This window comes from Mobula hypostoma, chromosome 12, assembly GCF_963921235.1.
Source record: "Mobula hypostoma chromosome 12, sMobHyp1.1, whole genome shotgun sequence".
Classification (NCBI taxonomy): domain Eukaryota; kingdom Metazoa; phylum Chordata; class Chondrichthyes; order Myliobatiformes; family Myliobatidae; genus Mobula; species Mobula hypostoma.
The window spans coordinates 113,185,119-113,212,778 of NC_086108.1; the positions used below are offsets into that span (position 1 = coordinate 113,185,119).

A 27,660-nucleotide genomic window follows, 5' to 3' on the forward strand; every position below is an offset into this window, starting at 1 on the left:
CAGTAGGAAGAAACAAGAGCACCTGGGGGAAACTCGCACAGAACGTACAAGCTCCTTACAGAAGGTGCTGGAACTGAACTCTGAACTCCACCTGAGCTGTAATAATATCGTGGTAACCACTACGCTACTGCGACACCCTTTACGTGATCTGTATAAACAGTATGCAAGACAACTTGTCACTCTACCTCAGTACATGTGACAATAATAAAATAATTTACCAATTTAATCCTAAACTATCTGGGATTCGGACAAAAGAACACTTGCTAGAAATTCACCTTGCTAGGGAGATACCAAGCAAGTGGCACCATGTTGGTGTCATTATGGTTGATGGTCTGGCCAGGACTTCTCTTCAGGGTTTATTCCTGAAGCCTTCCCTTTGAGTGGGTTTAGCCACAAGGCAGCGGAGGTTTGAGATTGGAATTTTCAATCTCTGAGATGAGATGCCAACCACAGCAGACAAGCCCCACCTGCCCAAACCGACTGATAACCTGTCTTTGCTCTTTCTCCTGCCAGTAGAAATGGTTCCTGGTGATGTTGGTGAAGGAGACGCCTGAGGTGTCGAGGGGGCTGGCTGGGATGTTGAAGGAGCCAGCCATAATGTTGGAGGAGCTTGTTGGGATATCGGAGGAGCTTGTTGGAGTATTTGAAGAGCCAGTCGGGATACTGGAGGAGCCAGTCGGGATATCGGAGGAGCCAGTCGGGATATCAGAGGAGCCGGTCGGGATATCAGAGAAGCCGGTCAGGATATCAGAGGAGCCGGTCGGGATATCGGAGGAGCCAGTCGGGATATCAGAGGAGCCGTTCGGGATATCAGAGAAGCCGGTCGGGATATCAGAGGAGCCGGTCGGGATATCGGTGGAGCCTGTCGGAATATCAGAGGAGCCAGACAGGATATAGGAGGACACTGTCGGGATATCAGAGGAGCCGGTCAGGATATCGGAAGAACCGGTCGGGATATCAGAGGAGCCTGTCGGATATCGGAGGAGCCGGTCGGGATATCAGAGGAGCCTGTCGGATATCGGAGGAGCCGGTCGGGATATCGGAGGAGCCTGTCGGATAACGGAGGAGTCGGTCGGGATATCAGAGGAGCCGGTCCGGATATCAGAGCAGCCGGTCAGTGTGTGGGAGGAACTGGTTTGGGTTCGGAGGACCAGACCTGACCTGGCTGCAGACCAGGTTGCTGCCCACTACTCAGAAACATCGGATTTGCTGCAGCGTTACCATGGGGGATTGTCTCGGCCATTTCACTTCCAATCGTTGGACTCTGTTGGAACAACTGGGTCTCAAGCCTCGGGCTTACCCCCTGTGGTAGACCAGGTGAAGGCACGGAAGTGTGAGAGTGTGATGGAGTTTGCCTGGGGCCTGGCCTCGCCCGTCAGTGCTGCCCTCTCCTGTTTGAGCGGTGGAATGACAGGCTGGAGTACATGTGTCTGTACACTGCCGAGAGACCGTACCACTGATCGCCAGACATTGTCGCTCAGGGTCTAGTACTATATAGATGCTATTTTTGATGAATATGCTTCTTTGCTCAGTATTTCGAATTATGCTACTGTACCTGCTTTTTGAATGTTACTCACTACTTTTAAGTTTGCTTGCTATTTTGTATGTTTTGCACCTTGGCCACAGAGAAACACTGTCTCATTCAGCCGTATCTAGGTACGGTTTGAATGATAATTCAACTTGATTTGATTAGATTTCTGCCGGGCTTGGTAGCTAAGTCACACAGGAAGGCCAGGATATGAATTTGGTTGTCAAAGGCTATTCGAGATGCACACCATTGGAAGCATTTAATAGATAGTGGGAGCTGATGCCCCACTATGTTGTAAAGTGCAGCAGAGGTAAACAGGAAACTGCTCACTGTCCCTAGTGAGGAGACCTCGGTGGTGACAGGGTACTCATTAATCTCACAGCCTCGGTGGTCACAAACTGTTACCCAGTCCGGCAGTCCTAGTCCTGATGCTCCTGTACCTCCTTCCCAACAGCAGTGAGTCAAAGAGATTGTGGGATGAGAGTTAGGAATCCTCAACAATGCCTCAGGCCCTCTGTCTGCAATGTTCCTGGTAAATATCACAAATGGGGGGAGGGAGACCCGACGAGCTCTCGGCGTTCTTTACTGTCCTCTGTAGGGTCTTGCAGTCCGAGGCCTTGCAGCTTCCGGACCGCACAATGATGCAGACAGACAGGACAGTCTCCATGGTGCTCCTGTGGAAAGTCGTTCGAATGGGGGTGGGGACCCTTGCACACCTCAGTCTCCTCAGAAAGTGTGGACGCTGCTGTATCTTCTTAACAAAGCGGGAGGTGTTGTGGGTGCAGGTTAGATAGTCCATTATGAGTGAGGGGGAACACTCCCCACTTGTATCTGGATGGGTAGAGCTCCTGAAGTAGTCCCTTGATCAAGGCTACATCCACTAGGCTGATCATTCACCCCTCCACCACTGGCACAAAGTGGCTACAGTGTTATCCATTTACAAAACACATCACAGTTACTCACCTGGGCTACTCTGACAGACCCTCCAAAATCCACCACGTCACATTGCCACAGATGGCTGTGGCATTCTGTATATTTAATGCGAAGGTTGATATGTTCTTGATTAGAAGGCAGGAGAATGGGTTGAGAGGGATAGTACATCAGCCACGGTGGACTGGCAGAGCAGACACAAATACGCACCATCATTTGAGTGAGGAAGCTGCCCCTGGTGTCTCTATATAGAGTGGACGTGGAGAGGATGTTTCCTACAGTGGGTGAGTCTGGGACCAGAAAACACAGTCTCAGAATAGAAGGACATCCACTGAGAACAGACATGAGGAGGAACTTCTTTAGCCAGAGAATAGAGAATCTGCCATGGGTGGCTGTGGAGGCCAAGTCATTGAGTATATTTAAAGCAGAGGTTGATAGGTTCTTGATAGAGAAGGCAGAAGAATGGGGTTGAAAGGGATAATAATTCAGCCATGATGGACTGATGGAGTAGACTCGATGGGCTGAATGGCCTAATTCTGCTCCTGTGTCCCATGCATCATCATTCTACAGGCCGTGCCACTCAGGTACTTTGTCTATGTTAGTATTTTGCATGACTGTATGTGAAACATTCTGGTTTCCTTGTCTGCGTGAGTCTAGAGAAGACACTCTCCAAACGCGTGAGATTGAGCCTACTCTCCCCCCCCAGACCCCGGTCTGTGTGCACGCTGTGTAATTCACCACCCTGTTACAAATCAGTGCCACAAATTAACAGACAGTGCACGGCATATGATTAAAGGAATTATATCTATGAATTTTAACTTAACTGAAGAGTTAGTAAAGAAAAACAAAACAAAAAGAAAAGGCCCCATTCTAATTAAACAGTCAAATATGCACAAGTTGGAGCTCATCTTGAACTGTCACTCACGCGCTGGACCCTCGGTCAGCGTGGAAGCACACACCATCTTCCGAATGTCGCTCGCAATCCATCTCAAACCACCGGATCATATCCTACGACCGGATCTCCCCAGCGTCTTCTCCCGACAAACAAAAGCCCAGGACCAACCTTATCGTGCCTCACGAAGAAAACCTCCCACTGATAGGATGGCTCACATTCCACATCATCCCTCATCTTCAACAATAACCCAAACAGGTTGAAAGCAGAACAGACTGCTCTTACAAAACTGCTAAATGAAATCCCTACAGAATAACAGTAAAGATGTGAGCCAGGGCAATACAGCTTCTGCTATTGTAACCATATGTGCTGTGTGCTTTTGGTAATGTCTTTTGCACCTTGGCTTTGCAGGAATGCTGTTCAATTTGGCTATATTCATGTGTATGGTTGAATGATAATTTAACTTGAACTTATGATCTTCTGGACAAATGGTCTTATATGCAAACCCACCCACTCTCCTGGCCAGAAGGACATGGGCAGCAGGTGCAGGGGAATACACTACCCGCAGGTTCCCTTCCCAGTCACACAACACCCTGACAGGGAGACCTATCGGTGTTCCTTCTCAGGCACTGGGTCTCCCTCCCCACCGGCACATTGCCCTGACAGACTGCAGTGGTTCTCAAGATAGCTCATACCCACCTTCTCAGGGGTCAACTCAGCATGAGGGATAAATGCTGGTGTCACATTACTCCAATAATTAACTTTAGATCAAATTTGACTTGAAGTTGTGTATCTGAGTTTTACATACCCGAAGACCAGGAAATCCTGGCTGACCAACTCCTCCAACTATGCCCTAGAAATACAAGAGGAATTTCAGATTAGACATTTCATTTCTCAGCTCTCTGCATATTGTGTGGTTCTCAGTGAATCGTAACAAGCTCTTACCCTGTGACCGTACCTATACATAAAATATAGTCACAGAGCACCACAGTGCGGAATCATAGACACATAGAAAACCTACAGCACAATACAAGCCCTTTGACCCACAAAGCTGTGTCGAACATGTACTTACTTCAGAAATTACCTAGTGTTACCCATAGCCCTCTATTTTTCTGAGCTCCATGTACCTGTCCAGGAGTCTCTTAAAAGATCCCATCGTATCCACCTCCACCACTGTTGCTGGCAGCCCATTCCATGCACTCACCATCTGCGTAAAAAACTTACCCCTGACATCTCCTCTGTACCTACTTCCAAGCACCTTAAAACTGTGCCCTCTCGTGTTAGTCATTTCAGCCCTGGGAAAAAGCCTCTGACTATCCACACGATCAATGCCTCTCATCATCCCTCTAGCCCTTCAGCCCATCTAGTCCCTGCTGAGCTATTATTCTGCCAAGTCCCATCGACACGCACCTGGACCATAACTCTCCCATCCATGTCTTTATCCAAATTTCTCTTTAATGTTGAAATAAAACGTCCATCCACCACTTCTGTTGGCAGTTCGTTCCACACTCTCAACACCCTCTGAGTGAAGAAGTTCCCCTTCAATATTTCACCTTTCACCCTTAACCCATGACCTCTAGTTCTAGACTCACTCAACATCAGTGGACAAAGCCTGCTTGTATTGACCCTGTCATCATAATGACAGAACAGGAACTGCTCATAGGACAGTCGGGCACAGGGCAGGCTCTTCGGCCCACGACTTTAGCAATATATAATTAATCCATGTAATAAGACATCCTATGTATTTATATTTATTGCGCTGTTTTCATTATTGTGTTTTTTATCTTAGTGTGTTTTTGTGCTGCATTGCATCTTCAGTAACAATTATTTCCTTCTCCTTTGCACTTGTGTATTGCAAATGACATTAAACAATCTCGAATCTTGAATACGTCCTAAAGATGAGAATTTAGCTTTGTCACATATACGTTAAAACATCAGAACATACAGGAAGAGCGTTGCTGTGTCAACAACCAACACAGTTGGAGGATGTGCTGTGGGCAGTCCACAAATGTCAGCATGCTTCCGGTGTCAACATAGTATGCCCACAATTTTTAACCCTAATCCATACACTTTAGGAATGTGGGAGGAAACCAGAGCACCCAGAGGAAACACTGTGCAATCAGGGGGAAACACCTTACAGACTGCAGCAGGAATTGAATCCTGGTCTCTGGCGGAGTGAACTGATATGCTACCATGCCCCCACATGCTAATCCAATCCCTGCTTACTGCATATTAACCATATCCCTCCCTTCCCTGCGTATCCACGTGCTTATTGAAGAATCTGTTAAATGCTCCTATGCCGTCTGACTCGAGTACCATCCCTAGAAGTACTTTCCACAAACCCACCACTCTCTGTCTTGCTCATCAAAGACTTTGCCCTGCCCATCTCCTTTGTACTTTCCCCCCACTCTCCTTCATGCCATCTAACACTTGAAATTTCAGTCCTGGGAAAAAGATGCTGGCTGTCTACTCTCTCTATACCTCCCTTAATTTTATAAACTCCTATTAAAACTTCCAGGGCTCCACGGAAACGGAGCGGTTAGGCAGCTCGAGGTGTTCCAGAGATTTCAGCGCTGTCTATAAGGAGTTTGGTGCTCCAATTTCCACCCAGAGTCCAAAGGTGTACAGGTTAATTGGTTATTTTAAATTGATCTGTGATTAGGCTGGGTGGTGTGGCTTGTTGGGCCTGTTCTGTCCTGCATCTCTAAATAAAACAAAATACAATCAAATAAAATCATTTTATAAACTTCTATCAAATCTCCCCTCAGCCTCCACTTTTCTGGAAAAATCAAGCCCAGTTTTCTCTCCTCAGAGCAAGTTCTCCAAACCAGGCAGCATCCTAGTGAATCTCCTCTGCACTCTCTCCAAAGCCTCACATCCTTCCTGGAGTGAACGCAATACTCCCAGTGAGTCCGGACCAGAGTTTTATAGAGCTGCAACTTCATGGCTCTCGTATTTAATGCCTTAACTCATGATGGCAAACATACTATACGGTGCTTCACTGGCCTATCCACATAGGCCACACTTAGGGAGCCATGTTGTCATCAGTTGCTTGAGTAAAGGCACAGAACAGGCCTTTAAGGCTCTTTGTGCAACACCCAATTTAACCCTCACCTAATCACGGGACAATTTACACTGACCAATTAACCTACTAACCGGTACGTCTTTGAACTGTGGGAGGAAACCGGGGCACCTGGAGAAAGCCCACACATTCCGTGGGGAGGGTGTACAGACTGCTTACAGACGATGATAGAATTAAATCCTAAACTCTCATGCCCTGTGCTGTAATAACTGCTACACGACTTTGACTGGAACCCCCAGATCACTTCATTCATCAATGCTGTTAAATTTTTATTTGTTTGGAATAAGCCTTTCCAGTCCACTGAGCCATGCCACCCAGGACCTATTAACTGGCATGTCTTCGGAATTTGAGAGGAAGCTGGAACACCCACAACAAATCCTCGTGCATTTGGGAAGAGTGTACAAACTTTCTTACAGAGGGCACCGGAAATGAACTCCGAAATCCAACCTGTTCTAACTATGTACTCGTCCTTTATATTGGAACTCACAAAGGCCAGCACCTCACACGTGCCTGGAATAAATTCTATCTGCCACTTCTCCGCCAATCTATATTATGGAGCCAAACAGCATCAAAACTCTGAGTCTGTTCTGACCATTGACACCGCTCCGACACTGATCCCATTTCATTCCCATCAACTCCCCCTCCCCGAACTCACCCCTCACCCACACACTGGAGATAATTTACATGGGCCAATTAACCCACTGACCCAAAGGAGATTCATTAAATCACAAGGAGAACATGCAAACTCCACACAAACAGCGCCCGAGGGCAGTATCGAACCTCAAAAACCAGGAGACGCTGCAATTGGATTATAGTGAGCAGTTCTGGGCCCCTTATCCAAGAGAAAAAATACATGCTGGCACTGGAGAGAGTCCAGAGGACACTCATAAGAATAATTCAGAGAATGGAAGGGTTGAAGTATGAGGAGTGTTTGATAGCTCTTAGCCTGTACCTGCTGGAGTTCAGAAGAATGAGATGCAATCTCAATTGAAACCTTTCGTATATTGAAAGGCTTCGATAGGGTGGAGGTGGAGAGCAAGTTTCCTACGTGGAGAAGTCAATGACCAGAGGGTGCAGACTGAGGATAGAGTAATGTCCCTTTGAAACAAAGATGAAGGGAAATTTCTTTAGCCAGAGGGTGGTGAATCTGTGGAATTCATTGCCACAAACAGCTCTGGAGGCCAAGTCATTGAGTAGATCTAAAACAGAGGTTGACAGGTTCTTGATTAATTAGATGTCAAAGTTTATGGGGAGCAGGCGGGAGAATGGGATTGAGAGGAATAATGTGTCACCCATCATAGAACAGTGGAGCAGAATCGATGGGCTAAATGGCCTAATTTTGTCTTACTATATGGCTTATGGTCTAATGGTTTTACAAGCTGTGCCATTATACTGTCCCTTTGTTGCATAGACACATGATCTTCACCAGCACACGTCTGAAAGTCGTCACTGTTGTTAACTGGCTTGATAGCTAACTATTACAAATGCTTCCACAATCAAGAGAAAATCTGCAGATGCTGGAAGTCCAAGCAGCACACTCAAAATGTTGGAAGAACTTAGCAGCCCAGGTGGCACCTATGGAAAAAAGTAGTCAACATTTCGGGCCGAGACCCTTCAGCAGGACTGGAGAAAACGAGCTGAGGAGTAGATTTAAAAGGTGGGGGCGGGGGAGAGAAACACAGGGTGATAGGTGAAACCGAGAGGGGGAGGATGAAGTAAGCAGCTGGGAAGTTCATTGGTGAAAGGGATACAAGGCTGGACAAGGGAGAGTTTGATAGGAGAGGCCAGAAGCTCATAGAAGGAAGAAAAGGGGGAGGAGCACCAGAGGGAGGTGCTGGGCAGGTTAGGGGATAAGGTGAGAGAACAGTGAAAGGGAGAGCGCATTACTGGAAGTTTGAGAAATCGATGTTCATGCCATCAGAATGGAGGCTACCCAGACGGAATACAAGGTGTTGTTCCCCTACCCTGACGGTGGCCACATCACAACAGTAGGGGAGGCCATGTTCTGACATTTCACAATGGGAGTGGGAAGTGGAACTAAAATGGATAATCACTGGGAAATTGCGCTGTTACTGGCAGACGGAGTGTAGATGCTTGGTGAGGTGGTCTCACAATCTACATTGGGTCTCACCAATGTCCAGTGCTCCCAGCATGGCCTCCTGTATATCAGTGAAGCCAGATTGGGAGACTGTTTCATCAAGCACCTACACTCCGTCCGCCAGAAGAAGCGAGATCTCCCGGTGTCCACGCACTTAAATTTCACTTCCCATTCCCATTCCATGTCAATCCATGGCCTCCTCTACTGATGTGATGAGGCTTCACTCATGTTGGAGGAATAACACCTTGTATTCTTTCTGGGTAGCCTCCAACCTGATGGCATAAACATCGATTTCCAAACTGCCGGTAATGGCAACTCCCCCACCCCACCCAGCCCTTCGCCATTCTCTCAATTATCTCCTTACCTACCCACTGCCTCCCTCTGGTGCTCCTCCCACTTTTCTTGCTTCCATGGCCTTCTGTCCTCTCCTATCAGACTCCCACGTCTCCAGCCCTATATCTCTTTCACCAATGAACTTCCCAGCTGTTTACTTCATCCTCCCCCTCCCAGTTTCACCTATCACCTTGTGCTTCTCTCTCCCCCGCCCCCACCTTTTAAATCTACTCCTCAGCTCGTTTTCTCCAGTCCTGCTGAAGGTCTCGGCCCGAAACGTCGACTGTACTTTTTTCCACAGATGCTGCTGTCCGCTGAGTTCCTCCAGCACTTTGTGTGTGTTACAAACGCTCCCTGCTTCAGCAACAATGTGAGCTATATTTCATAAGGAGTTTGAGGAGATTTGGTTATGTCACCAAAGACACTCGCAAATTTCTACAAATGTACCGTGGAGAGCATTCTAACCAGTTGCATCACCGTCTGGTATGGAGGGGCCACTGCACAGGATCGGAAAAAGCTGCAGAAAATGGTTAACCCAGCCAGCTCGATCACAGGCACCAGCCTCCCCACCGTTGAAGGCAAGGCCTCCAGCAGACATCATTAAGGACCCTCACCACCCAGGACATGCCCCCTGCACATGACTACTATCAGGGAGGAGCTACGGTGCCTGAAGACACCCACTCAAGGTTTCAGAAACAGATTTTTCCCCTCTGCCATCCCATTTCTGAATGGTCCATGAACGCATGAACACGACCCCACCATTTTGCTCTCTGTTTACAATACTCCTCTATTTTCAGTGATCATACTGTGATTGAATTCACACTGCAATTTGAGAGGGAGAAGCATAACTCACATATATCAGTACTGCAATGGAATAAAGGGAATTACAGAGGCATGAGAGAGGAGCTTCCCAGGTGGATTGGAGGGGAATACTGGCAGGGATGATGGCGGAAATTTTTGGGAATAGTTCACAAAGCACAGAATAGATATGTCCCAAAGAGGAAAAAGTTCTCAAATTTTATAAATGTTCTGGATGAAGAAGTAGAAAGGTGGGTTAATAAGTTTGCTGATGACACAAAGGTAGGGGGTATTGTGCATAGTGTGGAGGGCTGTCAGAGGTTACAGCGGGACATTGATAGGATGCAAAACTGGGCTGAGAAGTGGCAGATGGAGTTCAACCCAGATAAGAGTGAAGTGGTTCATTTTGGTTGGTCAAATATGAAGACAGAGTATAGTATTAAGGGTAAGACTCTTGACAGTGTGGAGGATCTGAGAGATCTTGGGGTCTGTATCCATTGGACACTCAAAGCTGTTGCACAGGTTGACAGTGTTATTAAGAAGGTGTATGGTGTTTTGGCCTTCATCAACTGTGGGATTGAGTTCAAGTGCCGTGAGGTAATGTTACAGCTGTACAGAACCCTGGTCAGACCCTACCTTGGAGTACTGCGCCAGTTCTGGTCACCTCACTACAGGAAGGATGTGGATACTATAGAGAGTGCAGAGGAGATTTACAAGGATGTTGCCTGGATGGGAGAGTGTGCCTTATGAGAACAGGTTGAGTGAACTCGGCCTTTTCTCTTTGGAGCGGCAGAGGATGAGAGGTGACCTGATAGAGGTGTACAAAATAATGAGAAGCATTGATCGCGTGGATAGTCAGAGGCTTTTTCCCAGGGCTGAAATGGCTAACATGAGGGGTATAGTCTTAGGGTGCTTGGAAGTAGGTACAGAAGAGATGTCAGGGGTAAATTTTTCACACAGAGAGTGGTGGGTGTGTGGAAGGCACTGCTAACGAAGATGGGAGAGGTGGCTACAACAGGATCTTTTAAGAGACTCTTAGGTACATGGAGCTTAGAAAAATAGAAGGCTATGTAGTAGGGAAATTCTAGGCAGTTTCTCGAGTAGATTATATGGTCAGCACAACGCTGCAGGCCGAAGGGTCTGAAATGTGCAGTAGGTTTCTATGTTCCATGACGGGGGGAGGCAATTGGGCTGATAAAGGAAGTTAAGGACTGCATATAAGGTAGAAAAAGGGAGTGGGAAGTTGGATGATTGGGAAACTTCTAAAATCCAACAAAAGGCAACTCAGAAAGCTATAAGAAGGGAAAAGATGAAATATGAGAGCAGACTAGCCAATAATACAAAGCAGGGTACCAAAAGCTTTTTCAGTTACATAAAAGTAAAAGGTGAGAGTAGTTACTGGACCACTGGAAAGTGATACTGGTGAGGTAGTAATGATAGGTGAACTTAATGGGTACTTTGCAACAGTCTTCACTGTGGAAGACACCAGCAGTGTGCCAGAGGTCCATGAGTGTCAGGGAGCAGGAGTGAGTGCCATTGCTATTACAAAGGAAAAAGTGCCAGGCAAACTCACAGGTCTTAATGTGGATAAGTCACCTGAGCCAGATGGATTACATCCCAGAGTGCTGAGAGAGGTTGTTGAAGATATCATCGATGAATATTGGTCATGATCTTTCAAGAATCACTTGATTCTGGCATGGTGCCAGAGGACTGGAAGATTGCAAATGTCACTCCACTCTTTAAGAAGGGAAGAAGGCAATAGAAAGGAAATTATAGGCCAGTTAGCCTAACGTCAGTGGTTGGGAAAGAGTAGGAGTCTACTATTAAGGATGAGGTTTTGGGACACTTCAAGACTAATGATAAAATAAGTCAAAGTCAGCATGGTTTCTGTAAAGGGAAATCTTGCCAGACAAATCCAATCGAGTTCTTCCAGGAAGTAACGAGCAGGGTGGGCAAAGAAGAGGCAGTGGATGTCATTTACTTGGATTTTCAGAAGGCATTTGATAAGGCGCCACTCATGAAGCTGCTTAACAAGATACATTTCCCCTTAAGGAAACCATGCTGACTTTGGACTATTTTGCCAAGAGCCTCCAAGTGCCACAGAACCTCATCCTTAATAATGGACTTCAAAATGTTTCCTACAGTCGAAAGCAGGCTAACTGGCTGGCATATAATTTCCTTATTTCTGCCTCTCCCCTCCATTTGAAATTTTGCTGTCCTGGGGAAATATTTCAGAATCTAGTGACTCTCGAAAGATCATTACCAGCTGCCTCTGCAATCTCTTCAGCCACCTCCTTCAGAACCCTGTCTGTAGAACTGCGTGCAATTCTGGTCATCTATCGGTAAGATTGAAAGAGTACATGGAAAACTCACAAGGATGTTGCCAGGGTTACAGGGAAAGGTTGAACATGTTCGGTCTTCATTCCCTGGAGTGTTGGAGAATGAGGGAAGATATGATAGAGGTATACAAAATTATGAGTGGTGTAGATAGACAAGCAGACTTTTTCCACTGAGGGTGGATGAGACTAGATCTAGAGGTCATGGGTTAGGGGTGAAAGGTGAAATATTGAAGGGGAATATGAGGGGAAACTTCTTCACTCAGAGGGTAGTGAAAGTGTGGAATAAGCGGTCAGTAAAGTGTTGGATGTGGGTTCCATTTCAATGTGTAAGAGAAGTTTGGATAGGTAGATGGATTGGAGAGGTATGGAGGACTGCGTTGCAAGTGCAAGTCGATGGGCGAGGCAGATTAATAGCTTGGGGTAGACTACTTGGGCCGAAGGGTGTTTTTCTATGCTGCAGTGCTCTATGCCCCAAAGATCCTCTGTGGGTGGGAACAAAATGACTTGGTGCTGGAGGGAGATGAGGAGGAGTCGTGGTGGAGCAGACCTACCAGCAGGAGGCAAGTATAGACTGAATGGGCCGAAGGGCGTAAATTGCTCAATGCCTGTTTCTGTAATATTGTCTCAATGTGTAGCAGTAACCACAAGAACAAGAAGGTGGAGCTTACCGGCCAGCACATCTGGAAATGTAAGTAAGATCAGCACGGTGAATAGAGCTGCTGCCTCATTGTCCCAGAGGCCCCAGTTTGATCCGGACCTCCGGTTCTGTCTGTGTGGAGTTTGCACCTTCTCCCCATGAACACATGGGTTTCCCCCGGGCTGCTCCATTTCCTCTCCCACATCCCAAAGATGAGTGTGTCAGTGGGTTAATTGGCTGCTGTGAATTTTCCCCAGTGTGTGCCTGTGAGGTGGAATCTGGGAGGAGTTACACCCATAAAATGTAGGCTCATAATTAGGCCATTCAGCCCATCGAGTCTGCTCTGTCATTCAATCGGCTGATTTATTATCCCTCTCAACCCCATTCTCCTGCCTTCTCCCTGTGTCATTTGACACCCTGACTAATTAAGAAACTATTCATCTTCGCTCTAAGTACACCCAATGACTTGGCATCCACAGGCATCTGTGGCAATGAATTCCACGGATTCACGACAATCTGGCTAATGAAATTCCTTCTCATCTCTATTCTAAATAGGCGTCCTTGTATTCTGAGGCTGTGCCCTCTGGTTGTCGACTCCCCCATTATAGAAAACATCCTCTCCACATGCCCTCTAGCCCTTTCAACATTCAATAATCTTCAATGAGATTCCGTCTTATTCTTCTCAACTCCAAGTGAATATAGCTCCAGAGCCATCAAACGTTCCTCTGTGTGTGTGTGTGTGGGTGGCACAGATGGGGAGAGCAGGTTACAGAAAGGGTTAATGGGGAAATTTCTTAGTTGGCAAAGACTCGATGGGCCGAATGAAGATATGAAATGAAGCATAGCTCAGTGTCAGCAATGAGAAACTTCGAGAGTGAGAGTACATTTTCCTTCTTTAAGAGGTAATAACAACACTGCAAACTACTTACCCGACACAGAGCAAGTCCAGGCAAACCACATGAAAGACAATGCGAACGAAAGCACTTTTAACACCCAACTTCAACACTGATCATACCAGCCTTTTTTGGGATAGGATTTAATGGTTCAGAAAATTGGTGGGTATGAGATTTTTAAAATCCAGAATTCAGTGCGGAGAAGTTAATGGGTTAAGTTCTGGTAAACGGGACTAGTGCAGGTGGGTCCTGAATGGTCAGTACAAACATGGTGGGCTGGAGGGCCTGTCTGCAAGTTGAGTGACTCTCTTGACACCGCTCTCTGTGAGGATAATGAACACAGAAATCGTTCTTCCTTCCCCTCACCCTCCCAGTGAGAAGCAGGCTTGGGATGGAACGGTTAGCGTGATGCCATGACAGAGCCAGCGACCCAGGTTCAACCCTGCCACTGTCTGAAAGGAGTCTGCATGTTCTCCTCATGACCGCGTCGATTTCGACCGGGTGCTCCGGTTTCCTCCCACAATCCAAAGACGTCTGGGTTATGAGGTCAATTGTCACATAGCTGTAACTGGGCAGCATGGGCTCACTGGACTGGAAGGCCTGGTACCAGGCTAATAAATACAAATGTTTAAAAGCACCTAACACCAGGCTCTGTGACAGCTTTTTTCTCATTAAAAGCCTATTGAATGGTTCACTAGTACAATAAAATGAGCCTTTGACCCCACAGTCTACCTCGTTGTGGTCTTGCACTTTCTCTGTAACGGTTACACTTTATTCTACGTTCTGTTATTGTTTTACCCTGTACTACCTCGATGCACTGAGCACCATAGCGGTTAGCATAATTCAGTTACAGTACCAGCGATCATCGATCGAGGTTCAGTCCCCCCCCCACCACTGTCTGTAAGGATTTTGCATGTTCTCTCTGTGACCATGTGGGTTTCCTCCGGGTGCTCTGATTTCCTCCCAGAATTCAAAGGGTTAGTAAGCCGTGGGAAGGCTATGTTGGTGCTGAAAGCCTGACGACTCTTGTGTCGGGTCTCGGCCTTCCAACATATTATTCTCCGTAACTTCCACCACCTCCAACGGGATCCCACTACTAAGCACATCTTTCCCTCCCCCCCCCGCTCTGCTTTCCGCAGGGATGGCTCCCTACGCGACTCCCTTGTCCATTCGTCCCCCCCATCCCTCCCCACCGATCTCCCTCCTGGAATTTATCCTTGTAAGCGGAACAAGTGCTAACATATGCCCTTACACTTCCTCCCTTACCACCATTCAGGGCCCCAGACAGTCCTTCCAGGTGAGGCGACACTTCACCTGTGAGTCGGCTGGGGTGATATACTGTGTCCGGTGCTCCCGATGTGGCCTTCTATATATTGGCGAGACCCGACGCAGACTGGGAGACCGCTTTGCTGAACATCTACGCTCTGTCCACCAGAGAAAGCAGGATCTCCCAGTGGCCACACATTTTAATTCCACATCCCATTCCCATTCTGACATGTCTATCCACGGCCTCCTCTACTGTAAAGATGAAGCCACACTCAGGTTGGAGGAACGACACCTTATATTCCGTCTGGGTAGCCTCCAACCTGATGGCATGAACATCGACTTCTCTAACTTCCGCTAGGCCCCACCTCCCCCTCGTACCCCATCTGTTACTTATTTTTATACACACATTCTTTCTCTCTCTCCTTTTTCTCCCTCTGTCCCTCTCACTATACCCCTTGCCCATCCTCTGGGCTTCCCCCCTCCCCCTTTCTTTCTCCCTGGGCCTCCTGTCCCATGATCCTCTCAAATCCCTTTTGCCCATCACCTGTCCAGCTCTTGGCTCCATCCCTCCCCCTCCTGTCTTCTCCTATCATTTTGGATCTCCCCCTCTCCCTCCCACTTTCAAATCTCTTACTAGCTCTTTCTTCAGTTAGTCCTGACGAAGGGTCTCGGCCCGAAACGTCGACTGTACCTCTTCCTAGAGATGCTGCCTGGCCTGCTGCGTTCACCAGCAATTTTGATATGTGTTGCAAGGATGTGCTGGGGGCAGCCAGCAGGAGTTGTCACATTTCTGGTGTCAACAGAGCATGTTCAACACTTACTAACCCCAGCAGTACATTTCTGGAACATCAGAGGCAGTCGGAACACCCGGAGGATACTCACAAGGACATGGGGAGAATGTACAAACTCCTTATGGGCAATGGTGGGAATCGAACTCCGATCTATGATGTACATGTGACAGATAAACCTAATCTGAATCTAACTCGAAACATGGCCATGGATGGCTCCAAGCTCGGCTGCGAAAGGAGACGGGTTAGGCATGGAGCGAGCAACCATACGGCTGATGCTGTAAAGCCACTGTGCTAATGGCTACACTACTGTGCCATCCACAATAGTGTGTTCAATTTACAGGTAGCATAATGACAGGATATTCAGTGAGAGAGGTATGTGAATGAGCAGAGGCTTGCTCTGGGGTTGGGAGGGTGAGCTGGGTTGAACAGAGGCCGAGATTTGTACAAGGAGTGACTATGGCTCACCCATCTTTAACACCAGCTCTTTGTTTTCTCTTGGTTTTGTTGTGCCTCAGGGGATGTTCACTGCCAGACCCACCCAAACGCCAGGTTCCTATCCTCGAGCAGATCGTTTGAAAGGCTCTCCCGAAAGACAGAGGGCTCTGATAGACAGCACAGAGAGCAAGGTAGAGAGTGGTAAAACTTACTGGATTGCCATCGGATCCCGGAGGTCCCCTTGGGCCGGATGGACCTGGATATCCCTGAAAAAAAAATGAACAAGAACATTATGTGAGATATTCTCTAGGATCACTTTGAGACAAAGAAAATTGAAAAGGGACACCATTCAATGAAACCTGCATTAAGCAACACTGTACTCAAACTACCAGTCTCCATATCACACTGGGAACACCGTGCACAGTTCCAGTCTCCATATCACACAGGGAATACCGTGCACAGTTCCAGTCTCCATATCTCACAGGGAACACCGTGCATAGTTCCAGTCTCCATATCTCACAGGAATCACCGTGCACAGTTCCTGTCTCCATATCACACTGGGAACATCGTGCACAGTTCCAGTCTCCATATCTCACAGGGAACACCGTGCATAGTTCCAGTCTCCATATCACACTGGGAACACCGTGCACAGTTCCAATTTCCATATCACACTGGGATCACCGTGCACAGTTCCAGTCTCCATATCACACTGGGATCACCGTGCACAGTTCCAGTCTCCATATCACACTGGGAACACCGAGCACTGTTCCAGTCTCCATATCCCACTGGGAACACCGTGCACAGTTCCAGTCTCCATATCACACTGGGAACACCGAGCACCGTTCCAGTCTCCGTATCACACTGGGAACACCGTGCACAGTTCCAGTCTCCAGGCGTTGGAAGTATGGTGAAACTTGTGGGCTGCCCCCAGCATATCCTTAGATGTGCTGGCTGTTGATGCATACGATGCATTTCACTGTATGTTGCAATGTTTCAATGTAAATGTGACAAATAAAACTAATTTTGACCTTAATTTGATTTTATTTTGAGAAACACTGCGAAATAGGCCTTTTCAGCAATCCACCTATTTAACCCCAGCCTAATCACAGGACAAAATGGTGGCTGTGATGCGATTAGTGCGGTTAAGTATTGAGTAGAGCTTGTCGCTCTCACTTTCAGCTTCCACCACTGGCCAGCAGTATTGCAAAACGGAGAGCTGAAAGTCTCTCTTTGCCAGTACGTGGCGTCTCTGACAGCAAGTCTCATGTCGTGACTCCTCGCTGGCGACACATGGAAACTGAACTCCTTTCGGACTCAGACTGAATTACAGACGACAGGGAGGAGGTCTGGGTCCTGCACACACACGTAGCACGCAGGCCCACCAGCGTGTGGACATGCCCTGGTGCTCGTGAACCAGATCCCCAGCTATGGGTAAATTGCCGCACTGCCTTGTAGGCAGCCTCAGGAGAGACGAAGGCTACGGGAGTAAACCCGGACAGCAAATCCAGAGCGGAGCCCCTCAGGCACCTGATTGTCGTTGAGCATCCTTCCGGCAGCTCCTGCAGCCAAGCTGGTGCCAAGCGTATTGCTTCATAAGCTTTCTTTTAGTCTATATTGATGAGGCCGAGAGAAAGATCTTGACGACTGGACATCTCAGGATCTCCATATCTTCCTCCCAGGCTTGTGATGATGATGATGATCACTCATTGTCCTTCGAGACAGACAGATGTCAACCACCACAACCACAGGCCAATTTACCATGACCAACTAACCTACTGAGCGGTCCATCACTGGACTGTGAGGGGAAAGCCACACATACATGGGAAGGATGAACAAGCTTTCTTCCAGACGTCACGAAATTGGACATTACACTGAGCTGTAACAGTGTTGCGTTAAGCAGCTGATGCAATCCATTACTGGCCTTGGGTAAAAGTAGACAACATGCTACCTAATATCTCCATGTGTCCACCCACGCAGGCAGGCAGGACACAGTCGACCATTCCTAGGAATCAGACTGATTAGAATCGGTGCATTCAGCTGGTACCTATGCCAAGGGAATGCGGGTGACAGAGGTGGATTTGGGCTATGAGTGATGCCAGATCTGGGTTTCTGGTCTGTACACAACACCTTACCTGGACATGACGCTGCATCCCATGCAACCACCCCTCCCTGCTCTTGCTCTCAGATGGGTCGTACAGACCCAAAGCTTAGAAACAGGCCCTTCAGCCCATGGAGCTGGGACTGACCTACTGTCACCCATTGACACCAATACTACACTGATCCCATTTCATTCTCACCACATTCCCATCGACTCCCTCCAGATTACAGCCTCACACACACACTGGGGATAATTTACAGTGGGAAATTAAACCACTGACCTTCTATGCCCTGCCCATCTAAATATTTCTCAGTAATGGTGACCGTATCAGACCTCACCACCCCCTCTTGCAGTGGGCTCCAAATATTAACAACTCAGTGTAATAATTAAGACCCCTCAGATCCCTTTTAAACTCTGTTGGATTTCCCCCGGGATCAATAAAGTATGACTATGACTATGACCATAAACCACAAGACCATTAGGCACAGGAGCAGAATTAGGCCATTTGGCCCATTGAGTCTGCTCCACCATTCAATCATGGCTGATCCTTTCTTTCCCCTCCTAAGGACTTGTGGCTTGTACTTTGGCCAACTCCTCTCTCACACCACTGTAATTTCCTTTACTCCACTGAAATACTGCTACATCAGACTTTACTTTCTCCATATCAAATATCAAGTTGAACACAATCATATTGTGATCACTGCCTTAAGGGTTCTTTTACCTTAAGCTCTCTAATCGCCTCTGGTTCATTACATAAACACCAAATCCAGTATAGCTGATCCCCTTATAGGCTCAACGACAAACTGCTCTAAAAAGCCATCTCATAGGCATCCGACAAACTCACTCTCTTGGGATCCTTTACCAACCTGATTTTACCAATCAACCTCCACATTGAAAGCTTCCATGACTATTATAACATTGCCCTTTTGACACGCCTTTTCTATTTCCTGTTGTAATCTGTGGTCCACATCACAGCTACTGTTGGGAGGCCTGTATATAACTGTCTTCAGGGTCCTTTTACCCTTGGAGTTTCTTAACTCAGCCCACAAGGATTCAACATTTTCCGATCATATCTCACATCTTTCTACTGATTTGATGCCATTCTTTACCAGCAGAACCACACCACCCCCTCTGTCTACCTTCCTATCCCTCTGATACAATGTGTAACCTTGGACGTTCAGCTCCCAACTACAACCATCCTTCAGCTATGATTCAGTGATGGCCAAGACGTCATACCCAACAATCTGTAATAGTGCAATAAGATCATCCACCTTATTTCTTATACTCCGTGCTTTGAGGTATAAAACTTTCAGAACCCTAAGGTGCAGTTCATCTGGTCTGGGTGATTTAGTTCTTTCAGGTTTTTGAGTTCTGAAGGTCCAAATATACAACATCTACTACTTTATCTATCCTAGGTGTATTCTCCTCAAAGAACTCCAATGGGTTTGTCAGGCAAACACCCAAGGAAACTATGCTGACTTTGTCCTATCTTGTCCTGTGTCACCAACTACTTCATAACCTCATCCTTAAAAATTGACTCCAACACCTTCCCAACCACTGAGGTCAGGCTAACTGGTCTACAATTTCCTTTCTGCTGCCTTTCTCCTTTCTTAAAGGGTGGAGTGACATTCATAATTTTCCAGTCCTTTGGCACCATGCCAGAGTCTAATGATTTTTGAAAGATCATTACTAATGCTTCCACAATCTCTACCGCTACCTCTTTCCGAACCCTATGGTGCAGTTCATCTGGCCCGGGTGATTTACAGTATGTACCCTTAGGTCTTTCAGCTTTTTGAGCACCTTCTCCCTTGTAATAGTAACATCTGGCATACTGTTAATGTCTTCCACAGTGAAGACTGATGCAAAACACTAAGTTAGTTCATCTACCATCTCCTTGTGCCCCATTATTATTTCTCAGGCCTCATTTTCTAGTGGTCCTATATCCACCCTCATCTCTTTTTTATTTTTTACTTACTTGAAAAAGCTTTCACTATCCACTTTGATATTGTTTGCCAGCTTGCTTTCATATTCCCTCATTATGATTCTTGTAGTTGCTCTCTGCAGGGTATTTAAAGCTTTTCAATCTTCTGTCTTCCCACTAATTTTTGCTTTGTTGTATGCCCTCTGTTTTGATTTTACACTAGCTTTGACTTCCCTTGTCAGCTACGGTTGTACTATTTTGGCATTTGAGTACTTCTCCATTGTTTTTGGAATACATCTATCCTGCACCTTCCTCATTTTTCCCAGAAACACAAGCCATTGCTACTCTGCTGACATCCATGCCAGCATCTCCTTCCAATTTACTTTGACCATCTCCTCTCTCATACCACTGTGATTTCCTTTATTCTACTGAAATACTACTACATCAGACTTTACTATATCCCTATCAAATTTCAAGTTGGACTCAATCATTTCGTGATCACTGGCTCCTAAGGGTTTTTTTTTACCTTAAGCTCCCTAATCGTCACCAATTCACAACCTAACACCAAAACCGGTATAGCTGATCCCTTAGTAGGCTCAATGACAAACTGCTCTAAAAAGCCATCTCATAGGCATTCCACAAACTCACTCTCTTCATCCATTACCAACCTGATTTTCCAAGTCGACTTGCATGTTGAAATCTCCCATGACTCATAACTTGCCCTCTTGACTCGTCTTTTCTATTTCCTGTTGTAATCTGTAGTCCACATCCCAGCTAGTGTTGGGAGGCCTGTATATAACTGCCATCAGGGTCCTTTTACCCTTGCACATTCTTAACTCAACCCACAAGAATTCAACATCTTTTGATTCTATGTCACACCTATCTAATGATTTGGTGCCATTCTTTACCAGCAAAGCCACTCCAGCCTCTCTGCCTACCTTCCTATCCCTCCGATATAACATGTAAGAAGCATAGAAACTAATGGGCCTTTCGGCCCACAATGTTGTGCTGACCATATAACCTACTCGAGAAACTGCTGAGAATTTTCCTACCGTATAGCCCTCTATTTTTCTAAGCTCCATGTACCTATCTAAGAACCTCTTAAAAGACCCTGTTGTATCCACCTCTACCACCATCGCTGGCAGTGCATTCCACGTACCCACCACTCTGTGTGAAAAGTTTACCTCTGACGTCCCCTTGTACCTACTTCCAAGCACCTTAAAACTATGCCCCCTCATGTTAGCCATTTCAGCCCTAGGAAAAAGCCTCTAGCTATCCACACAATCAATGCCTCTCATCATTTTATACACCTCTATCAGGTCACCTCTCATCCTTCAAGTGAGGCTAAGTTCACTCAATCTATTCCCATAAGGCACGCTCTCCAATCCAGGCAACATCCTTGTAAATCTCCTCTGCGCTCTCCGTGTAGTATCCACATCCTTCCTGTAGTGAGGTGACCAGAACTGTAACCTTGGAAATTCAGCTCCAAATTATAGGAATCCTTCAGCCGTGATTCAGTGATGGTCACAACATCACACCTGACGATCTGTAATAGTGGATCAAGGTCATTCACCTTATTTCTTATACTCTGCGCATTGAGATATAACACTTTGATTACTCTATATGCTACCCTTTTGGATTCTGCATCCCAAATGCACTGAGATGATGCATGGATTAGACTGTTTAATAGTTATTTTCTTTGCAGCTTTATCTGCCTGTACTTTTTAAACCACCTATATATATGTAACTGTTTAGTGTGTTTCCTAGTGGTCATAGTATGTAGCCTTCAACCTGAAGACATGAATACTCCTTCAGGTAAAAAAAAATCCATCGCCTTCCCCTCTTCTATTCCCCACTTTGGCCTCTTACCTCTTCTCAGCTGCCTTACACCTCCCCCTGAGTCCCCACCTCCTTCCCTTTCTCCTATGGTCCACTCTCCTCTCTATCAGATTCCTTCCTCTACAGCCCTTTACCTATCCTACCCTCCTGGCTTCACCAATCACCTTCTAGCTACCCTCCTTCCTCTCAGCCCGCCTTTTAATTCTGTCATCTTCCCCCTTCCTTTCCAGTCCCAATGAAGGATTTCGATCTGAAATGTCAACAGTTTATTCACTTCCATAGATGCTCACTGACCTGTTGAGTTCCTCCAGCATTTTGTGTGTGTTGCTGTGTATGTGCAGTTATTCTGTGTGTCCTCTAGTAGTGGTTACACTTATATCATTCTGGAAGCTTCTCTTGGTATTGCGTTATTTGAATAGGGGGTATCTGATTGGTTGGCTCTTATCTGCAAATTTGAATGGAATGTTCCTCAACAATGGAGTATACAAAGAGCTGACCAAATGGCAAGACCACCTTTTACTCTTCTTGCTTCTCCTGTGCTCCTATTGCTGTCAGTTTTTGATTTTCTTTGTTCTATTAACACTCAGTAAAATGAGTGTAGCCCCCCTGGCCACCCTCAGGGTCACTCTCCCACCTTCTGCCCAAAAACCCCACGCATACAGTATCTTCAAATACACCAAAACCATAACAACTACCCCAATTGGTTCATAACATCCTCTTATCAGTAACGGGATTCAACAAACTGCTAGTGGGAAGGACTTTCTCAACGTTTAACATAACAAAGAAGCATTCCCAAGTATAACATAACAAAGAAGCCATTTTAAATTTAACATACAGAAAAAAGACAGACTCCGTACATGAGTATGAAGGAACAAGTTTTCTGCCTCTTTCCTGACTTCTGTAAGAATCTTGGATAAAAAAACATCAGAGTTAAACAACTCCATCCTCTCACCTAAAGCTTACACCCTCTTGATTTTATCTATCTGTACTATGTGTGCCTCTCACACCCTCACACACCCCTATCAAGTCAACCCCTCAGCCTCTTTTACACCAGGGGAAATCATCCCAACTCTCCAACAGCCCCCCCTCCCCAGAACTAAAGTCCCCAAAGTCCAGGCGACCCCCCGGTGCGTTGCCTCTGCACTCTCCTGGGGAGCGAGAATCGGAACATGCACCGAAAGGCCCGAGGCGTCATCAGACAGGATGTGTGCTGTTAATGGGCAGGACGGACTTGATAGGCCGAAGGGCCTGTTTATGTGCTGTTGCTCACTGTCAATATATGATGACAGGAGCGGGAAGAAGCTGCTCAAACTCTCAACCCTGTCCCACCATTCAATGTGACCCTGACTGATCTGCCTCAGGCCTCGCCTCCCCTTCTGTCCAGTTCCCCATCGCCCTCTGTCCCCTGATCGGCCAAACATTTCTCCCCACAGTGATCCAGTCTCTACACCCTCTGGGTGGAGGATTCCAGAGATTCCCCTCCCTCTGTGAGAAGAACAGTACAGAGCACTGCACACAAAGTGTTGGGGGAACACAACAGGTCAGGCAGCTTCTATGGAGAAGAGTTACCTGTCGATCTCTCAGGCCAAGACCTCTCATAAGGACAGAGACAGGGCCAGCACAGTGACATGGAGGAGAGAGTGTGAGACAGATGAGACAACGGTCCATGAGAAATGGCCTGTTCAGCAGCTGGCCTTTACAGTAAGCAGGAAACTGCTTCTTTTCTTTTCACATCATACTGAATGCCAGTGTTTTGGATGATGGAATTGATGGTTTTGTGGCTAAGTTTGCAGAGATACGTGGAAATAGGCAGAGGGGCCGGAAGTGTTGAGGAAGCAGGGAGTCTGCAGAAGGAGTCAGACAGATTGAGGGAATGGGCAAAGCAGTGGCGAATGGAATACAGTGAAGGGAAGTGAGAGAGTGTGTGATACTTGATCTGCTATCAGAGAACGAGACAGGGCAGCTGACAGAGGTTTGTGTCAGGGAACACTTTGCATCTAGTGACCACAATGCCACAAGTAAGTTTTCTAAAAGATAGGTCTGGTCTGCAGGTTGAAATTCTAAATTGGAGAAAGGTCACTCAGAAAATATCTGGCAAAAGTGGATTGGGACAGGCTGTTTTCTGGCAAAGGTATACTTGGTAAGTGGGAGGCCTTCAAACATGAAATTTTGAGAGCACAAAGCTTGTTTGTGCCTGTCAGAATAAAAGGTAAAGATAACAGGTGTAGAGAACATTGGCTTTCCAGAGGTATTGAAGACCTGGTTGAGAAGGTGCAAAGCAGGTATAGGCAGGTAGGAACAAATGAGGTGCTTATTGAGTATAAAAAATGCCAGAGGACACGTAAGAAAGGAATTGGGGGGGGGGGGCGTCTAAAAGAAGGCATGAAGTTTCCCAGCAGACAAGGTGAATGGGCATCCTAAGGGATTCTACAGATATGTTAAGAGCAAATGGATTGCTGAGTCGTGGTAGGGAAGGCAAATGCAATGTTAGCATTCATTTTGAGAGGACTAGAATATAAGAGCAAGGACGTGATCCAGAGAATTTATATGGCATTGGTCAGACGTAGTTGGAGTATTGTCAGCAGTTTTGGGCCCCTTCTCTTAAGGACGGATGTGCTGGATCTGGAGAGGGTCCAGATTTTGGAAATGAGAGTTTAACGTATGAGGAGTGCATGATGGCCCCTGGCCTGTACTCAATAGAGTTTAGAATCAGGTGGGATCTATTGAATGTTGAAAGGCCTAGACAGAGTGTTCCTCAGGGGTCAGATAGTGGAATTGATGGCTTTGTGGCAAAGTTTGCGGATGATACGAAGATAGGCGGAGGGGTAGGTTGTGCTGAGGAAGCAATGCAATTGTAGCAGGATATAGACAAATTGAAATAATGGGCAAAAAAGTGGCAGATGGAATACAGTGTTGGGAAATGTATGATAATGCATTTTGGTAAAAGGAACAAGGATGATTCTGGGAATGAAGGGATTAACATATGAGGAGCGTTTGGCAGCTTTAGGCCTGCACTCACTGGAATTTAGAAGAATATGGGGGGGTGGGGGAGGGGATCTCAATGAAACCTACCAAATGTTGAAAGGACTAGATAGGGTGGATGTGGAGAGGATGTTTCCTATGATGGAAGTATCCAGAACTAGAGGACACAGCCTCAAAATTGAGGGGCAACCTTTTAGAACAGAGGTAAGGAGAAATTTTTTTAGCCAGAGAGTAGTGAATCTGTGGAATGCTCTGCCACAGACTGCGGTGGAGGCCAAGTCCATGGGTATATTTAAGGAGGAAGTTGATCGTTTTCTGATCAGTCAGAGCATCAAAGGATATGGTGAGAAGGCAGGTTCATGGAATTCAGTGGGATCTGGGATCAGCCATGATGGAATGGTAGAGCAGACTCGATGGGCTGAATGGCCTAATTCTGCTCCTATGTCTTATGGTTTTATGGGGTGCAAGTGGAGAGGATGTTTTCTATAGTGGGGGAGTCTAGGACCAGATGGCACAGCCTGTGAATCGAACGGCGTCTATTTAGAAGAGAGATGAGCAGGAATTTCTTTCGCCAGTGGTTGGTGAATCTGTGGAATTCATTGATACAGGCAGCTGTGAAGGCCAAGTCATTGGGTAGATTTAAAGCAGATGTTAGTTTCTTGATTAGTCAGGGTGTCAAAGGTTACAGGGAGCTGGCAGGAGAATGGAGTTGGGGAGGATAATAAGCGGCCATGATGGACTGGTGGACCAGCCTCGATGAGCTGAGTGGCCTAATTAACAAGGGCTAGCAGTTTGAAAATTATGACCTTGCACCTTGTCTGCTAGCTCTTTCCCTGTAACTTTTACACTGTATTCTGCTCTCTGTTATGTTTGCCAATGTGCTACCTCAATGCAAAAGCAATGAAACTGGGAGCATTGTGTTCAGTTCTAGTCACCTCATTATATGAAGGATGCAGAAGCTATAGAGACAGTGTAGAGGAGACTTACCAGGATGCTGCCTGGATTAGAGTGCACGTTTTATGAGGATAGATTGAGTGAGTGAGGGGTTTTCTCTTTGGAGTGAAGGAGGATGAGAAGTGACTTGATAGAGGTGTACATGATGGTAAGAAGCAAAGATTGCGTGGACAGCCAGAGACTTTTTCCCAACGTGGAACTGGCAAGTACGAGGGTTCATCATTTTAAGCTGATTGGAGAAGCTATCGTGGGGATGTCAGAGGTACGTTTCTTACACAGAGTGTGGTGGGCACATGGAAAACTCTGCTAGGGGTGGTAATAGAGGCAGATACGTAGGGACATTTTAAGAGACTCCTAGATAGGCACATTGATTATAAAAAAATGGAGGGTGTTGTGGGAGGGAAGGGTTAGACTGATTTTGCAGTAGGTTAAAAGATCAGCACAACATTGTAGGCTGAAGGGCCTTCAATGTGCTGTAATGTTCTATGTTCTAAAACTTGTTCTGCATGAACGGTTTGCAAAACAAGGTACTTTACTGTACCTTGGTACATGTGACAACAGTAAACCAACTCTAATTCCAGTCCGGCCCCACTATGACGGATCTGCCCCTAGGCCTCACCTCCACTTCTGTGTCAGTTCCCCGTCGCCCTCAGCCACCAGATCCGCCAGACATCTCTCTTCCTCCTCTTTAAATGCTTCTTCACAACCCAGTCCTGATGCGAGCACTCCACCCAGGAATCTGCCCCCACAGATACTGCTTGACCTGCTGCGCTTATCCACCTGTTTGTCTTGTAGTTCACAAACCCCCCACTCCCCCGGGCAGACAGTCCCAGAGATTCACCACTCTCTGCAGAAGGGAATTTCTACATATCTCTGAGTTCATTCACTGGCCCTCAACTTGGAACAGTGACTCAGAATCAGAATCGGGTTTAATACGGCGGGAGGAGAAGATGGCGGCGCACCACGCGTGCTCAGCCCTACAGTGAAAAATGATATCGTATCCGTTAAATAGGGGCTGTGGACAATTTTGATTTGATGGAGATGGACGTGAAAGCACAGAGGAACATCTGGAGAAATTTCTGAAACGCTCGTTCGCTGCTGTCGTTACTGCGTGGTCGGGAATCTTCCGGAGGAAAGGCCTCAAAATCCCCGGCTTTGCCTGCTGTTGGCGACCGAGATGGAGGTCGAATCGTTCGGATAGAGATGGCGCTCAGTACTCGGTGTCGGAGAGATGATTTGGAGGCTCGAAGTTTTCGGATGACTCAGAGACGGATTGTGGTCGGGCATGGCAGGGAGAGTTTTTCTTCCTTCTCCCGTCTGCGTGAGATGTGGGACATTTGAGAGACTTTGAACTTTTTACTGTGCTCAAGGACTTCTTCATCAAGTTATGGTATTGTTGCACTGTTGTAACTATATGTTATTATTATGTGGTTTTGTTAGTTTTTTCAGTCTTGGTCTGTCCTGTGTTTTGTGATATCACACCGGAGGAAATATTGTATCATTTCTTAATGCATGCATTACTAAACGACAATAAAAGAGGACTACGTGTCTTCATAATCTAATCTAATACCGCTGGCATATTCATGAAATGTGCTGTTTTGCAGCAGCAATACAGTGAAATACATAATTATAAAAAATAAGAAATATATTTGAAAAAATAAACTAAGTAAGTGGTGTGGTGCAAAAAGAGAGCAAAAATAGAAGTAATAGTGAGGTAGTTTAGAATGGTTCATTGTCCAACTAGAAACCTGATGGCAGAGGGGAGAAAGGGAAGAAATCTGTCCCTGAAACATTGAGTATGTATCTTCAGGCTTCAGTACCTCCTCCTTGTTAGTTACATGACC

The 27,660-nt window shown here is 46.5% G+C and overlaps 1 protein-coding gene across 1 annotated transcript in view; it reads right to left on the bottom strand.

Annotated features, from left to right (window-relative positions):
* LOC134355274 (collagen alpha-1(XXIV) chain-like) overlaps positions 1-27,660 on the bottom strand; it is a 530,134-nt gene that overhangs the window by 264,229 nt on the left and 238,245 nt on the right. Inside the window, exons 13-14 of the mRNA XM_063065074.1 lie at positions 16,235-16,288; positions 4,159-4,203 (exon numbers count right to left, since the gene is read on the bottom strand). Coding sequence (XP_062921144.1) covers positions 4,159-4,203; positions 16,235-16,288 — 99 coding nt within the window. The remainder of the gene's footprint in view (positions 1-4,158; positions 4,204-16,234; positions 16,289-27,660) is intronic.